The sequence below is a fragment of the Chelon labrosus genome (assembly GCF_963514085.1).
Source record: "Chelon labrosus genome assembly, chromosome: 7".
Lineage (NCBI taxonomy): Eukaryota > Metazoa > Chordata > Actinopteri > Mugiliformes > Mugilidae > Chelon > Chelon labrosus.
This window is the reverse complement of record NC_140343.1, coordinates 27,835,391-27,852,901: the sequence shown is the minus strand read 5'-3', so window position 1 is coordinate 27,852,901 and position 17,511 is coordinate 27,835,391. Positions and strand designations below refer to the sequence as shown.

At 41.0% G+C, this 17,511-nt stretch overlaps 1 protein-coding gene across 1 annotated transcript in view; it reads right to left on the bottom strand.

Annotated features, from left to right (window-relative positions):
• Positions 1 to 13,286: 13,286 nt before the first annotated feature.
• The window catches only part of arhgef18b (rho/rac guanine nucleotide exchange factor (GEF) 18b), a 35,727-nt gene continuing 31,502 nt past the window's right edge, over positions 13,287 to 17,511 (bottom strand). Inside the window, exon 28 of the mRNA XM_084547761.1 lies at positions 13,287 to 17,384. Within this exon, the coding sequence (XP_084403887.1) occupies positions 17,074 to 17,384 (311 nt within the window). The 3' untranslated portion in view covers positions 13,287 to 17,073. The remainder of the gene's footprint in view (positions 17,385 to 17,511) is intronic.

The following is a 17,511-nucleotide window of genomic DNA, read 5'->3' as shown; positions in this document are numbered from 1 at the left end:
AATACAGGAAACACAATAGATATGAAAAATAACCTGTGGCTTGGACATTTCTGATGCACAAAATGAACCCAAAGAACCTCTTGTGTCAATGGATGCACAAAATGTACTATTCACTACAGTTGTTTTAGGATTGGGTTTATTGTCTGTTTTTTTTTTTGGAAGCAAAACTTAATGAAACAGGACTCTTCATCTTTGACCATCAAAATACACACAAAAAAAATTAATCTTTTACATCAAGGACCAGTTCTTTTTATCTCTCCTCCTGTAGACTGCAGACTGCGGGAACACTAACACCTGCGTTTGGCCTTTGCGACAGGATTAAAAATTAACATTTGCAAAATATCACATAAATTCTTCTTCAGTTTGCATCTTATTTTATCCTTGGTTAGATTTTTCTGAGATGGGGAATATGGGATGAGTTACCTTGAGGGTGTTTGAATAAGATGAAGGGATGAAGACTTACCAGTGAGTGCACAAAAAGGAGGAATCGAGAGAAAATGCTGAAGAGACATGAAGGATATAGCCTTCTGTGTTGTTGCAATTATGGTATTTTTGCAAATTAACATTGTGACATCAAGTTATAAATATTTAAAGATGCAATGAGATGCAATGAGATGCAATATTCTAGACGTCTATAAACAGAAAATATTCCTCTCAAAAGACTGTGTACACCAACTAATGTCCCTTTAAGTGATATTATTTCTGTAACAAATTACATGAAATGTTTGGTTGATGGCTCTAAAACCAGTGACATAATGCAGCGGCATTGTTAAATCTTTTCAAGCACGGCCGAAAAGACTTCAAAGCGCTCAGTTAATTGGATGTAAACAAAAGCGGCTCCAAAAAAACGCCCTCTGCAGCCATGACATCATGCCAGTAACAGGCCATGTCCAGTCAAGCATGTGGACGCGTTGGTCCAGTATGGCTACGGGGTTTGATCAAAAGGTTAATTTATGGATTTAGATACAAAGCAAATGTACATAAAAAGATGAGACGCCCCTCTCTGAAAAGGAGTCCTGGCACTGGACAGCGGGACTAGCTGCTCGGTTAATAGCTCCCATTGTAATGCAAAATGCGCAAACCGAGAAATTTCAAACAGATTTTACCGACAACACAATTAAACCAGCGAATAAATAGACATTTAAAAGTCTGCTGGAGACAAAAGAAGATCAGAGGCCGCGAAATAAAACAAAAAAGGGGGAGACCAAACTGCCAGAACAGCTGGAGGATATGTGGGGTGCATGTCACTGTGCATGTGTGTGTGTGTGTGTGTTGTTTTTTTGAACGTGGATATGACTTTATTCATGTGTGTCCGTGGTTGTGTATTTGTGTGCAGTGGGGGATGAGCTGTTGCGGCTTCTTGTGAACGCATAAGAATGGAGGCAGCGAGGTGGAACGGACAGGGACGTTGCACTCTGCCTCTCCACCCAAATATCAGCGTGTGTCTGCAGGCCTGAGACCTCCAGCTGGGGCCTCCGCGTGCTTTTGACGGACACAAAGGCGCCTTGATGAGGCCAGAATCGACCTCCTCTCACCTTCCCCAGGGGGCCCGGAGGCTGCCCGGTTCAGGAAACCCCACAGTGGACTGGTGGATCAATGAGCACCTTCTGGCCGACTCAGATCTGATCTCACAGATCTGGCTTTATGTCTGAATTTAAAACACTGTATCGAGAGAAATAAAGTCAAAATTGTGTTTTGCTTACACCACTCTACCCATAAAATCACATACAGTACTGAGGTACCTTAAAGGCTCTTGAGGTCATGATGTTACATTGGATTAGTTTGATTCATAATTATGTAGTGCTTGTAGCTGCAGACAGACAAGGAGGATGTGCACAGTGCACAACGCTGGCATATGTGGGTTAGGATTGAAAATCCCAGCAGGAACCTCGTCATAAAAACTGTATGCTGTATGAGAGGAGACATTACTCCTTCACTCACACTCTTATATAAGTGTCCCTCGTTGCTTAGCAAGCAAACATCAATCTTCCTCCCCCTCTCCTCTCTGTCTCACGTTCAAATTCAGTTCATTCCAGTGGACTTTGCCGACGTGAACAAGAAAAACACCTCATGCCTGTCCAACCTTTAAGAATAAATAATGACCAAACAATGTTGTCCTCTTTCTCCATGTCTGGTGCTGCCGGTGGTGTTAAATGTGTCTCTACATCTTCCTGTCTCTCACCTCTTTCTCTTCTTTCCTTTCTCTGGCTGTGGGCATCTCTGCTGGCAGCAGCTCTAAGGATTCAGAGCTGACTGGGTAAGCAAATGAGGAGTAAACAGAGTGTGAGACAGACAGCCAGCCAGTCAGACGGTCTAACCACTGAAGCGAATGCCAGGGTTGTCTCGTCTCTGCTGTTTGAGCAGGAGATGGGTGTGTGTGTGTGTGTGTATGTGGAGAGGGGCACTCAGGAGCTGACAGGTCGGCCAAGAGGGAAAAGAGACCTGCAGCTCCTGTCTGAAATGTGCACTCACTGCAGACTGTCACATATACACAGGGTTATATGTCTGGAATTTAATTTTCTACCATAGCAGAGTGAGATACTGGTATGTGTCAGAACACGACTGTCTGCAATACTTTCCATCTTCAAAGATCACAAACACATTAAAAGATATGCAGTAGGGTGTTTAATTGCGTTAAGTTTTAAAACTGAACAATTTAATTAGGTAAACAAAAAAAAAAACACAATACTTTAGATCTAATATTGGTTTCAGTGTGAAGTATTTAACTAAAAACTGCAAATTTTGTTACAAGATTCAGGTTTTTTCTTCATTCTTGCTTGTCACTCTTAAGATTATGTGGCTTGGATCCAAATTCAAAATCACTAAAAGCTGAGCTACATGGTTTTCATTAGACAGTGAAGTGGACAGCGGACACTACCCTCTGTTAGGTACACCTGTACAGTCTAACACAATCCAATATGGCTGATCTGCCATGAAGTTCATTCAATCAGATGTATAAGCACTGAGGATAAGTGATGTGTCTACCCGGATTGCATCATACATACAGGTATACTGTATATATAAGTGGGTTTTAAAGGACAAAATAATAGAAACACCTACCAACATATCATTGTCCATTACAACACTACCTTAACTATAACTGTGACCTCCGTAATAACCCTTTCTGTTATAGATTACATAACATTACACATATAAGCTGACACACAGGTGTGAGATTGCATTCAAAGTAGATAATAAAGGCAGTCTGCTTCTGCAGACCTCTGCAACAACCTTTGACACTCTCTTTCTTTTTTCTCTCTCTCTCTCTCCTCCAGATTACTTTCACCACTGCTATTTTGAGTGTCTGTACAGTGAGGACCTGTGGCTTTGACAGAGAGAGAGAGAGAAAAAAAAGATGTGAGCATTGTGACGGGACAGCGCTTTCAGACTTGGCAGATTTCAGCCACAGTAATAGCTGTTTACACAATGGAATAATTACCCAGTAAATTGCAGTGGGAAGAAAGGAGAGAGGAGAGGAGAGGAGAGGAGAGGAGAGGAGAGGAGAGAAACATTTTGGTTCTGGCAGCATCACAATTGAGTTGACAGTCAGAGAGTTGGTTGTTCGGCATTCAGGCCTCTGATGGGCTCTGTTCTGTTCTCCAACATGCAAACAAACATCTAGTGTGCTTTATTGCTATTTGACTGAAGATTCAAATGCCAATTCCAGTTGTTTTCTTTTCATGTTGATGGAACCAACCTCTCGCAAATATTATATATTATATATAAGTCTGAAAATACTCATTTATGCTTTGGAAACCTTCCACCCCCCACCTTAACCAACAACGATAGCAAAATGCCAATTAAACACAGATGCATTAAAAGTCTGCATAATTTAAAATAATCAAATGATTTTTTTCTGCAGACCAAGCACTTTCAACATTTCAAACACCGTTTGCCGACTTTTCAAGGAGAGAATCTGTGAACTTCTTCCACTACTGTCCATGTTTCAGTGAATGTGTCGATGCACGCCTCTCTGAAGAAAAATGGCATTTTTTGGATTCTTCTCCTCTGCTTTGCAAACAAAGGGTGGAGGACCGTCTGAAATATGTGCTCTGGTTGAATATCCATTGTGATCTCCGATCACGTCACAAAGTCAACAGGAGGACAGTTTCATTCACAGAACAAGCGCACAAAGGCTTCGTCAGCTGACTGTAGCTGATGAGCAAAGACTGTGGGCAGACCAGAGCGGACATTCCAGGCACGCCAGGCATACTTGGATTCATGTGGTACAAAAATATACATTTCTCTTCCTCTTTGTTACAAGGACACTGCAAAGCTCTTTGTCTTTCAGCAGGAACTGAGCAGATTTTTTTTTTTTTTAATAATTGCTGCTTCCTCTGACTCTCATTAATAAAACAGAGCTTCATTCCCAGTTGGGTTGGAGTGAGGCTCAAAGTGGGGGTTGTTGAAGGTTGGGGATGGCATGGAGGGGTTTGATATGTTGCCTGAGGTGATACACAGACACACACACACACACACAACTACAAAACAGTCTTGCGTCTGCAATCAAAGGCCTATTTTCTGTCAGAGGTAAAAACTTCAAAAGCCTCATCCACAGCCTGATGGGAAGGCCTCCGAGTGTGGCAGATGTAAACCCACCCTCTGGCAAATAAACCCTCCTTACAAAAAGTCACTGCAAACAGAATTATGAAAATAAGCCACATGCTTTTGTGTGTGTTGGTGTGCGTGTGTGTGTGTGTGTGTGTGTGTGTGTGTGTGTGTGTGTGTGTGTGTGTGTGTGTGTGTGTGTGTCTGAGACGACACCTTCTGTTGAGCCCTGTCCGGCTGACCACTTCGGATGAGATGTGACACAGAGGATGAATAATACAATAGAGAGATGCTTGGACGTGTCAGCAGCATCTGTCTCTGTCTGGAGCTGACGTGTGTCATCCTCCCTCCTCATTCAGAGCACAGCGCAGGGGCTTATACAAAACTAATGAAGCAGACACATGCTGTATTAACACACACGCACTCGCTCTCATGCATGCACGCACGCATACAGAGACAGACAAACAAGTGCAGCTCTGATTGAACGAGGGGAGACGGTGCCATGCGGCCGCATCATGACCAGCATCTCATCTCAGATTCCTCAAATTCCCCCAAGAGCCTCAACCTGCTCTTGATACGCAGAAATGACTTCCCAGTTAAAAGGAAAAGCTCAGCAGAGTCTGGTCACTGCAAGCAAGAAGCAAAACACTGAATGATTTATGATTAGACTGCGGTGAAGAGCTGGTTGTTTCTGGGTGCATTGTTCAGGACTGTAAATGAACTGAAGAAGAGTTTGTTGTTATTTTCAGAGAAGGCGATGGCCTGATCGCTGCTCTCTAATTGGCTGACAGACACCATTTCCCAGGGGGCTAAAGGGAGGATAATTAAAAGGGAAAGAGAATACAGAATACAGTTTGAGGATGAGGAGGTGGAGGAGGAGGAGGAGGAGAGGAGGAGAAAAGAAGGCAGGAAGAGATTTGCTGTGTTTGAACAATAGCAGTCTTTCCTTTGTGGTGGAACAGGTTCCTGTGTGGGTTACAGTAGATGACAGAGCTTTCATTTTGGAACTTGAGTCACTTTATCATATTATCCCACTTAATGCACTTCAACACTCCGCCAAGAATCTTTGACATCATAATGGTCTGAAATAAGAGCCACGGATAAAAAAGGAAAAAACGTGTTTTGGGGTGTGTGTATTTACAATATCTACTGTGCATGTGTGTGCACGCCCAAAACGTGATGTCTCTGTGTTACCAAACTGTCTCTCCTCTGCTGTATAGGTTAAAGTCAGAGGTGATGAGAGCCTCGGCACACTACTGAAGGCTTTTAACCGTGAAAGTAGTCAAAAGGTCAAGAAGAGGCAATTACATGTCTGCCTGTGATGCTGGACCTGACTAGAAACAAAGTCAAATCAATCTTTCTTTCTTTCTTTCTTCAGTTTCACATACAAAGTTAGACTTAAAGGAACAGTATGTAAGAAATGTATTTCAATTAATCATAAAATGGCCATGATATGTCACTAGACATGAAGAAATCATGTTCATTTCAAATACTTATATCACTGACAACAGTGGTCCAGCCAGGATATTGTCATTTAAAAGTGAGAGTTGCAGCCCTCAACTGATGTTATTGTTGTCATTTTGTGTTTTGGTCTGAGGCGCCACCCTCCACCTATCTACCAATCACGAAGTCAGTAGAGTTTCGTCTTCCGGGTTGCCAGCTCTGCTCTAGTTACCGCAGCTGCAGCTACGAACGTGTCGGATAAAACATGTATAACGTTACGAAACCTAAAAGACCTCGTTATGAATCCGAACTACGTCGTGACAAAGTCCGAAATAAAACAAGGATTTGTAGGAGATGCCTTTGAAAGATGGAGACGGCTGAAAACGGAGAAGAATTTGAAGACAGACGCCAACGTTGCTAATTTTCTCCTGGACAGGTAAGATTCATCTGGCTAACTTACTTGTACATAATGTAAATGGACATTTCAAATATTCACGACAGTCGAACAAAGTTATGCATGTTCGTGCAAAGTTACGTTAGCGCATACAGAGGAGGTGGGTCATCGAATTGAAAAGGTAAAGAATTGTTTGGGAAATAAAAACGGTGAGTCGTCATTGCTAACATTAGCAATGCATTATGAGCCCGTTTCTCTGTCATTATGCTGAAACGCCGAGGAAAACAACATTAGCACGTCGATTATGGCAATGTGAAACGAGACGTATTGAGTAGCCTAACGTTACCTCGGTAACCTGGCAACCTCGAGTCAGGGGGGAGGTTGGAGGGGATACACCGTTCTACAGTATTTTGAAAGTGATTGCAGTACCAGTTTTGGCCAGTTTTCGCCACAATCTTACATACTGTTCCTTTAACATAAAACATATTTTCAAATATAAATGGTTTTTACATGAGCTAATTTGAGCACGTGGGCTTTGGATAATTCAAGGATATTTTACTGACTCTTTCTGTATTTTTAGTCCATTTTTAAATACAGGCTTTTAACATTTACACCGATCAGCCACAACATTATGACCAGGCGAAGTAAATAACATTGACCATCGTGTGACAATTCATTGTTCTGCTGGGAAACCTTTGGACCTGGCATTCATGTGGATGTTACTTAGACATGTAGCACCCACCTAAACCAGACCAGGCACCCCCACCCCATAGCAATGACACTCAAAACTCAAAAAACATGAAGAACAGCACAAGGTGTTGACCTGGCCTCCATATTCACTAGATCCCAAACCGATCAAGTATCTGTGGGATGATCCACAGAATGCCAGACAACACAGGACACCCTCAGAAGACCCATGTCCATTCTCTGATGAGTCACATGGGAGGGACAAGGGAGTCCTACACAATATTAGGAAGGGACCTGGTTCAAAGAGGGTGGTGGCTTAAGGGAAGGCCTTAAACATATGCCTTAAAACTGATCTCCTGCATTCATGGTTATTACATGGTGAACATCAGAATTGATAAATCAGTATCGATTCTTGACAACAAAGCTAGATTACTGGTGCTGTCTAGAAAGCACCGATGCCATAAGTTTAGCAAGCTAACGAACAATAGGAAGTTCAAGGGGAAAATTAAAGGCTGTCAGGAATATCACCATTTTCCTCATAGCTAGTTTTTATGAAAACTTTGAATTACAATACATTAATTCTCCTTTCAAATGGAACTCGTGAACTTATGCTTACAAGATAAGAAGTTGTGTACACAAAATGCATGACATACAAGTGGTAACATGAACATTAAGTCATGAGAGGACCATTGCTAGTCTAACAGGATCTATGCATCTAGCAGGTTGTCAAGCTTAGGACCAGATAACTAAAGGAAATGTGACGGCATAATGAAAAGATGAGGGAGTTGATAATGTAAGTATTTTACTTGAACATATGCAATATTTTAAATGACATTAGCAACTTATCGCTGTGAATACCACAAGAGAGGGTAAACACAACCCAATTTCAAGGGAGTATAACTCCAACTCCAACAATTCCGAAACCTATCAAATTTTAATTTAAAAGGACATTCATTTTTTACAGTGCATACAGTTACAGAGCATTGAAGCACTTTCTTTAGTCTTTAGGTTTCAGAGTTAGTAAGAACTTTTTCCATTTAATTTATAGACTTTTGGTTTAAGACATGGACTTTCCTCCAGTGGACAGTATGTCTGCCTTTAAAAGGGCTTTGGAAGAGTTGTTGGCTGCTGAACTGTTCTTGTTTTAATATTTGTGCTTGTGCTGTGTGCTTGATTTGTCTGTAGTAAATGATATAAACGTGTTTAAGTGCAGTGCCTCTGAGTGATTTTATAAACAGACTTGCACATTACAATCATTTCTTTTTCTTAACATGCGGGCATACAGATCCACCCGGCTTTGTCTTATTCTGGTGTTTGGCGTTACAGCAGTTAGTGGCCTTTTGGTCTTCTGGCAGCGTCTTCCCTGCTCGCCTCCCCTGCTCCTCCCCCATCCTCCCGTCAACAGCGGCCAGACAGCCATCCAAGCCTGCCAGCTCTGGTGGGATGCTGGCGGCTGCTCTGTTCCAGCTCTTAAATCAGCGAGGCTGTGTTTGGATCCCCCCCGTTGAGCTAAGCTACACTAGCAATGAAAGCACTGCTGCGCTCCACTCTTCCAAGATGAAAGAAGGATGTGCTGAGGAAGCTGTATGCTGTTATTCTTAACTCTTTTTGTCCAGCTTGATTTGAATCTTTCTGGTTTGGCAGACTGTTTAAATTCTCCCTTTCATCAGCTTGTATTACTTTTGCAAAAGATTATCAGAGACAAAGAGTTGTTTTTAAATGTAATGCATTCAGGGAAACTATGAAAAGACACACACTGATATGTGGTACAAAACCATAATTTTTAGCCAGAGAAAGCAACTTTCCTCAGCATTTGATGATGTTGAAAGCCACATACTGGAGTAAAGTGCACCGCCTCAGGCTACATTTTTCGAAGGAACAATAAATGCTCACAGAGAATGATTACACAGGCAAGTTTAAGTGCACCATCTATAAAAGTGCATCTGGTTTACCTGATGCAGTGAGAGCCGCTCTCAGCTCCCTTTTTACTCACTTTAGGTTCATATCACATCACTATCAGCAATTAAGGCCTTCCTTCAGGCTCCTTTACTTCGATATACTTGCATGTGATCGCGTCTCCACTTCTCATTCCCATTTTCTTAAAAGCACAAATTCCCCAGACTTTCTAAAACAAATTTAATGACAGCAAGAAACTTTTACACACAGCAGCTCCGGGGTCTTTCCAGGGAGAGACTTAGAAGTTAAACTGCCCACATCTTTGTATCCTGACATGAAGAGGGTTTTCCATGCTGGCTGCCAGGAGGCTATTTGACTTGGCTCCACTGGCGTTTGACTTTAGGTACCAAAAATGTGTGTGCATTTGTATGTGTGCATGAGACGCACTCATTGTAATTCTTTGAAAATGCTGCAGAGACCTCCCACACAGCATCAGCCTTAACAATACTGCGTCCTGAAACACAGATGGAAAGTAGGTGACACCTCTTTTATTTATATTTATCTTGTATTGGTTATTACTGCACAGCCAGAGAATCTGATGTGCTGAAGGTGACTTAGCAAGCAACTAGAAAGTTTTATGGCATTTCCTGATAGTTTAATAACAATAAATTATTAATGTTTAACATTGATCGTTTATTTTTTAATTTATGTGCAGTCCTCACAAAATATAGATGAAAGGTTTTAGATCACTTTGATATTTGTGCAGCAAGTATGAAGCAACAGACAACAGCCTGTTAGCTTAGCTTAGCTTAGCATAAAGACTGAAAACTGGGAAGGAGCTAGCCTGGTTTATTGACTGTATACAGACCTGGCTTTGTCCAAAATGCCACAGTGTTTTTTCTGTATCAAGAAATTTGATGGTTCAAAACACAAACTAGATAAAACATGGTATTCTAATGGTGGTTCTGGTTTTCAGCTTCTTTTCAGCAGACAAGCTGTATCTCAGTTTCTCTTTTTTATGCTAAGCTATGCTAGGCTAATAGACTAAGCCCTACAAAGAGAGCAGTAACTGAAGAAGCTCTGAGGATGATTAAAGGGATTTATATTTTTCAGGCTGGATGGAAAACTGTGCAGCATGTAGTAACTTTCATTGTATGTGGACTTAGGCTAAATGTCTCTCTAAATCATGGCCATGTAGCCCTTAAAATAATGGACACATAAAAATGTAGTGGTGAAATGCACAACTGCCACAAATCTGCTTTACTTTGAGCAAGCCTTTTTTTCTTCTCTGTTTTGCTAGTTGTGTATACTACCTCTAATTCCTATATTGAAATCAATGTAATAAGTTAATATGGATTTGATTTTAGTATGTGATCTTGGTAACCAACCACAATTAATACCTTTATGTTACTCCCAAAAGCTGAGATAGCCACTGTGTTAGCTAGCCTGTCGCAATTAGCAAGTTTAAACATAGTTTTGGTATTTATTTGTCCTGCACAAACATCTACTTTCCAGTGGATGTGGACTAATACACAGAATCATCGTGATATCTGTTTAGTGAAAAAATAACAGCTGGAAAAATCTATGTGCAATTTTAGTTTTAGCTTTAATGTTAGCTAATGCTAGGTATGGCTACCCTGCCACTTAGCTTTTCCTAATTTCAGCTCTGTTTGTTTGATTGGTTTTGTGTTTAGCTCATTTTACATGATTTCATAAAGTACTTTAGAAATTATAATATGGAACAAACCTTGTAAGCTATAGCAAATAAATGTATTTCAAGCATAGAGTTGTCTCAGCAAAACACAAACGATCACTGCAACATGAGAATCTGATGTTTACTCTTCTGTGGAACAGGCTGATCTATGACAATAGTGGCCATTCATCAGTTCCTGATACAGTATAATCAGCACACAGGCACACAGGAATAAAACTGGACCGGTGAGCCAGTCACCAGGCTACAGCTGACTGCTAAATGCAAATCCTGTGAGCACAAAGAGCATGCCCGCACTGAGCACACTTCCTTTATAATCCATCTCCCCTCTTTTCAATTCACCTGAGGCGTCTATTCTAGCAGAACAATAGCCGCGCTCCACCTGATCTGATTTCTACCTGGCATAACCTTTCTCTGCGGAGGCCCTTTTCACCATTGCCCCACACACAGGGACTTCCTTTGTTGATGCAAGATGGGAGATCAGTTGAGCAGGCTGGAGGAACAATGATTCTCATTCATCCAAAGCAAAACTACCAGGCAGACAGTAAGAAATCAAAGTTTACATATTACACTTTACAACCCTTGAGAAATATTTTGTGCCTGCAGAGATGTACATTGAACACACTCAGTTGTTCCAGCCCACACAGACTTTTACTGGTCTGTTCTTTATCTATTACTGATATCCAAGAAACTCAAAGTACCTTATCCTGCACAAATTCTATTTTCCCGATTATCCGACAAGCTGCCAAGGAGGTTGTGTAAGCACAGTTTAAAGCCACCTTGGCTGAGAGACAAGTTTTACAGCTGGCTATCTTATCACCTTGGGTGTTTGAAAAGAGGTCAGATAGAGTCTGCTTTGTGTCTTTTCAACAACAGGATTCTTGTGTCAGCCAGGAGCAATGAAACAACACTCAGATCAGCCGCTATCTAGCGCATTCCTTCATAGCATCACTTGCAAAACAGCACACTCGAGGCAGCAGAGGATGCAGGTTTAGAAACATTAGTGATTATAAGTCAGAATTCCCAGGAGATGAAACTGAATGGTCACAGTGTGATTAATAAGATAGCAAAGCACATGAAAACTTTATTTTTCCTGATGTGTGTCCAAGTTTTGCTTTAGGAATGCTGGTAGCAAGGGCACATTACAATGTCAGCTGATCCAGCCGACGTTGGCCCAGACTGAAACCCAGACCTTGACAATTATCTGACGGAAAGCCATGAAATTTGGTACAGACATAGCACCCAGACAAGGTATCGTATTGATTTTGTGTTGTCCCCTGACTCCTTATCAGATGAGGTGCATGTTTGCAACATTGAGGGAAATGTCTCAACAACTACTGGATGGACTTACAAGAAATTCAATAAAAATGCTCATGTGCTCCCTCAGGATGAACTGGAGGTGCACTGACATTTGATGTAATTTCATATGATCAGGTCAAACTACTCTGGTTTATGAACAAATCATTACTCGTCTCTGTTCATTGTATTTAGTGCTAACTGGCGAGTGTTAGAATGCCAACACACTAACACAGCACACTGTTATCTTATGATGTCTCCAATAAGACAAAATAGCAATAAATTATTTATTTGGCCTGTGATGAGAATTAAAGAAATGGTTGTAAAGCTCACAAACAGACTATAATTTATTTTGAAAGCCAAAAAGTTTGTGAACCCTTGCCTTTGAACTGTGTTCGGTCTCAGAAGCCAAGCTTGACTTTTACAATATCCGGGCTGTTAAATCTGAATGGAAGGGCTAAAACAAATCCAAAACAACTGCTGACAGAAAGTCTATCAAACTAAGATTTGTCTCCTTGCTTTATGAGCCTACAGGGATGTTTGTCTGCACGTCTGGCTCTGCGGAGAATCTATTTGTTTAACTTTGTGGTGAGAAAAGCCTCTGACACAGAATAACTGCAGCCAAGAGTCCTGACTTCCTGCGTTACATAAAACGCCTCCGAGCTGCGAGGCGGTCGAGCCGAGGTGGACCGGAGACAGTGGATGAGAGGGGAAGAGACAAGGAGACATGAAATGGGCAGAGCAGTGGAAGGAATGAGACAGAAACAAAGACGGAGTAAAATGCAGCCTCCCCTCCACAGGGGAAGCAGGCTGGAAAAATAATTGTTGAGAGGAGACAGAGGAAAGCCACTAATGACAGCAGACAATAAAAACTGGCCACTACTGTAGCGTCTTCCCAGCCAGAATGACAATAAGACAGGAACCGGCAGCCCTGCTGTTAGCAGGGTCTGCAGAGGGATTGAACAGCTGCAACCACAGCACCTGAAAATAGAGCGTTGTCTGGGAATAGACTGTCATTAAGCCGTCTAAAACGCACGGTCAATAACACCGTTACTGCACCTCCTAGACACTGAGAAGGAGCTAGGGTGCCATCTAATTGGGTGGTCAGGATTATTTTGATGAGCAGTGAACAGAAAATCTAAATAACGAGGCAGAATTATACGTTACACATTCATGCGGTGGCTGAAAAAGAGAACAAATCCTTGTAAATACAAATTAAGCCCAAAAGGGAATTATTCATCGCACGCTTGACTTTTGCCTAAACGGCAATGATCCAAACCTGCAGCAAACCAAACAATTAGCTTTTGACGACTGTGATTTACAAACTCACAAGGCAATAAATTCAAAGAGCAAACTGCTTCAAGTCTTTTTTTTTTATTATTACTAAATTTCTCTAAGGCAGCAGTTTGTGTCCACAAGTCTCTCTAATGTCGCGCAGTGAATAAAATAAAACAGTACAAAAATCAGTTTTGCCGTGTGCTACAAATGCCATTAGACAGCTCTTGGTAAATAAAAGTTCACAGACAATAACAACAGGCGGTACAAACATTCATTTTCCCCTTCAAGTATGCTACTATCCAAAGTGACTAGTGTAAAATTGGCCGAGGAAATAAAATACGTTCATGATTATTTACATATTACAGGTCCGACAGGTGTGTGTGTGTGTGCGAGTGTGGAAAAGAAAAACGACAGGAAACATATCTGTTCGACATGTTTCTGCTCCCTTTCTGGTAACCGCACATGCACATGCACACACACACACACACACACACACACACACACACACACACACACACACACACTAGACACACAAAAACATGCACACACAGTGAAGTGATTGACTGGCTTCCATATTTTTTTTTTTTTTTTTTTTAAATGTTCAGCATTTCAGTACAGCAAAGAAAGCAACATTAAGACTTCATCACAACAGTGATACAGTGAACATACAGGCAGCCTTCACCTCTCCTGCTGAGGTTAAAAAAAATAAAAAAGTCTAGAGCAGAACTAAAGTGCTGTTACATCATTTTTCCTGCCGTCTTACCACTCTCGTTCAGAGTTAATAGGAGAAAACACAGGAAAACGTACCAATGGAAATGTCTTGACCCTGGAAGTTTGACAAAGCAATCCCAACTCAAGGTCGACTTTTTTCCGCTTTCAGCCACCAGGCATGATCTTAATGTTTTTTAGGAATGTCTTATCTTATAAGTTTTGGCTTAGCTAATGGAGACCATGGCGAAACACTTATTATGTAGGCCTTGAGCAGAGCTTGTTTTGCCAATCTGGAAATGTATTTGCAGGATTGCACTCACAAGTATGTCGACATACACATTAGTAGTCCAGAAATACAAATATAGAAGTTTGATTCACACACTATAGTTGCGTGTTTTACACTCTAAGCCAATGATGTATGTCAACAGCAAATAGATTTATTGTTAAGTCGATAGTTTTTATGTATGATCTCATTTGGAGATATATTTGTGATTGGGCAGTGAGGAAGGGAACTCATACAAACTGGACTACAATATGCTGTAAACATACTTGTTATGGACACTCCCTAGAGGATGTTTTGACAAGTAATAACACTTTGTGGATGACCACACAACCGGCTCAGCGTCATTTATCCTTCATGAAAGAGTCAGCCGAATGTCTCTTTGGTTTAACCAACTGAAACAAGCAGACGGTGTAGTTCCTACGACTGCTACGTCGCCTCGGTGGAGCATCGCTCACGAATCGTACCACGGAGCCAACGGACAGTGCACCTCGACTTCGATGCTATAACATCAACACATATCAGCAGATTAAATATACAAAAGTTAATTTTCAGTTCAACAGCAATGAGTGAGTGAGTGAGAGGCCTTCTGAGGAAGGTGTGCCGTACTGTATGCACACTCCCATGTGTGAGACAGACACGTCTAAACAAAAGTTCTGGCTTATTTTTGCATCTTGATTCACGTCAGATATCGTTTTTTAAAATGTAGGAGGAGAAGAGATTACATACAGTATGTACAATTATACATAATAGACACAAAAAACTGTTCCAGCTAGGGATCACAGCTTCACAGAACTGCTAATTTGCACAAAGACAAAAAGCTCATTTTTTTTACTCTGCAGACAAAAAGCTTACAATTGTGTCAACGACTTGATACAGAGACAAAGAAAGTGACGGACTCTGTAATTCTTCTGTGAATAAAGACAACAGGAGATAGTCATTCTTGCTGCAGGGAACACTGCACCTGTCACAGTATGGCTTTTCTGTCAGGACAGAGATTTAAGACCCAGCTAATGAAATGTCAACGGGAATCAATAAAACACATCAGGACTCAGTTAAAACTCCCATCTTCAGGTTTACCTCAAAAGCATAGCGGCAAACTGAAATAAAACCCACTCTGACCATTTAAGTCAGCAAAATGAAATCCAGTGACACAAGCTTTCAAAATAAAAAAAAATATTAAAAAATGATTGCTCTAGGTAAAACTGGTGAATCCATAGACTTTAAATTGCTTCAGTTTTGTGCACTCCACTATTTGTCACAATTCTGTTTGTATACTGAAGGAGCTGAGAGGGTAGAGGAGTATAACATACAGTACATGCTTATTCTTGTTTCATTTTGTACTCATGGTTCAGCATTTTTGCCCACATCACTACACAATATATGGGGCCAATTAGTGCAAAGTCTGAATGTTGGTATGAAGATTTTTTTTTTTTGTTTGTTTTTTTAAACAGCATCTACTCTTAGTCTGTGTGTGACTGTAACAACAGACATTTTTTTCAAGAAATACCAAAAGAAAAACAAAACTGAAGCAGTTTAAAGTTTACATATATAACCACCAGGAAATGTAATTAAATGTACATACACATTCTTACTGGAATGGCAAAGGGATAGTTTAAAGGGATGGTTTTTGGGAAACGCTACACAGATGAGACAAACTCAATAGACCTGTAATATGTCTGCAAGGCAGAAAGAATGGAATGGTCAAATTTAGTCAAGCTGCAAGTCTGGGAAACCTTTAAACGGCTATTTCAACGAGTACACAGTTAAATGTACATAATTCTCTGTTGCTATATTTAAAAGAAGTTATATTAACTGAATCAGCCGTTGTCACTGTTTAAAGAGCTTGCAGTCAAAGTGCAGAAAATGCACTTTAAATTTGTTCACAGACACAAGAAAGGACCTGAGTTTGTCTCACTCTGCACGAGTACGAAAAAAAACCCAGCACAATTGCCAAGTTGCCAAACTCCCCTAATTGAACATAAGTATTGTTAAACAACAGCTTAGGGAAAACGTCTGCTGAACAAAGTCATATATTACAACCAGAGGAAACACTAATCCACAATTTATACTTGTGTAATACGCAAGACAAATGACAACATGAAAGGAAGCTTCACAATTTTAACAGCTTTACAACCAAACAATACAAATTTCATCCTTAACAGTTCATTCATTAGTCTGGAATGGAGTATTTACACTGTGCAAATGAAACCTCAAGCAGAGAGTGTTTATGTATTGAGAGTTGGTAAACCTCTGAGTTCCTGTTTAATCATTTCATGTGGTTCCAGGTCCAGGAGAAGCATGCGGTTAAGGCCAGGACTCCATTGTTGCACTTTTTATGCTTAACTAACCTACTCCTGTCCAAGAAAACAGCCATCAGTTTTTCTTCCACAGTGTTTCTTTCAGTCACTTCCCCTTCTGCTCTTGTGGCTAATGTCTTTGGATTGGTATAACTTCATTTAAACCTTTTATGCACATGTTCCAAAAAGCCTTCATTTCCCAAAGGTTTTCTCTCTCTGTGTACTCGTCATTCAATGGAGTTTAGATATAAAACTAAAAATTAAATAAAATGATGATACCATTATTGGCAGGGGAAAATAAAACAGGGCAGCTGCGTTGAAACAGAAATGTCTTCTTTCTTGAATAAAACATGGACATCTATGTAAGCCACTGCAGCCCTGCTCTCACTGCCATTTGAACTCCCTTATTTTATCAACAACTCAGCTGACTACACTGAACATCGTCACTTTATCGCACATGGTTAGTTGTGCCCATATCAGTTTTCTTTGTTTGTAATCAGTGCTTGATCTAAGGACAGCAGACTGGAGTTCAGAAAAAGATGACATCCTCCTTATTGAGGTCTTCTGGTGTGATCTTGTAGGGTGGCTGCAGGCTGTGGCTGAGCCCGTGAACGTTTACCTGGGCGTTTGGGCTGAGGCTCTGTGGCTGCACATGAGACTGGAACGGGACAGATCCGGTGCTCTGTGAGTGGACAGGCATGGTAGGAGGCTGCACGGTGGGTTGAGAGTGGGACTGGGTAGGAGGTATGGGAGGCTTCTGAACACTTGGAGGATGGGAGGCGCTGATGGAGGAAGCGGAATGGGTATCTGGTCCAGCGTTGTCTGGAGGACTGACTTGATCTGTTAAGACATAAAAGAGGGGCCATTAGAGAACAAAGGATTATTCCAAAAATAGCAGATTAGTCATTTGTAGAGGTTTAATTCATTCAGACTTACTCATCTAAACTCCAATCTATCACATGATATC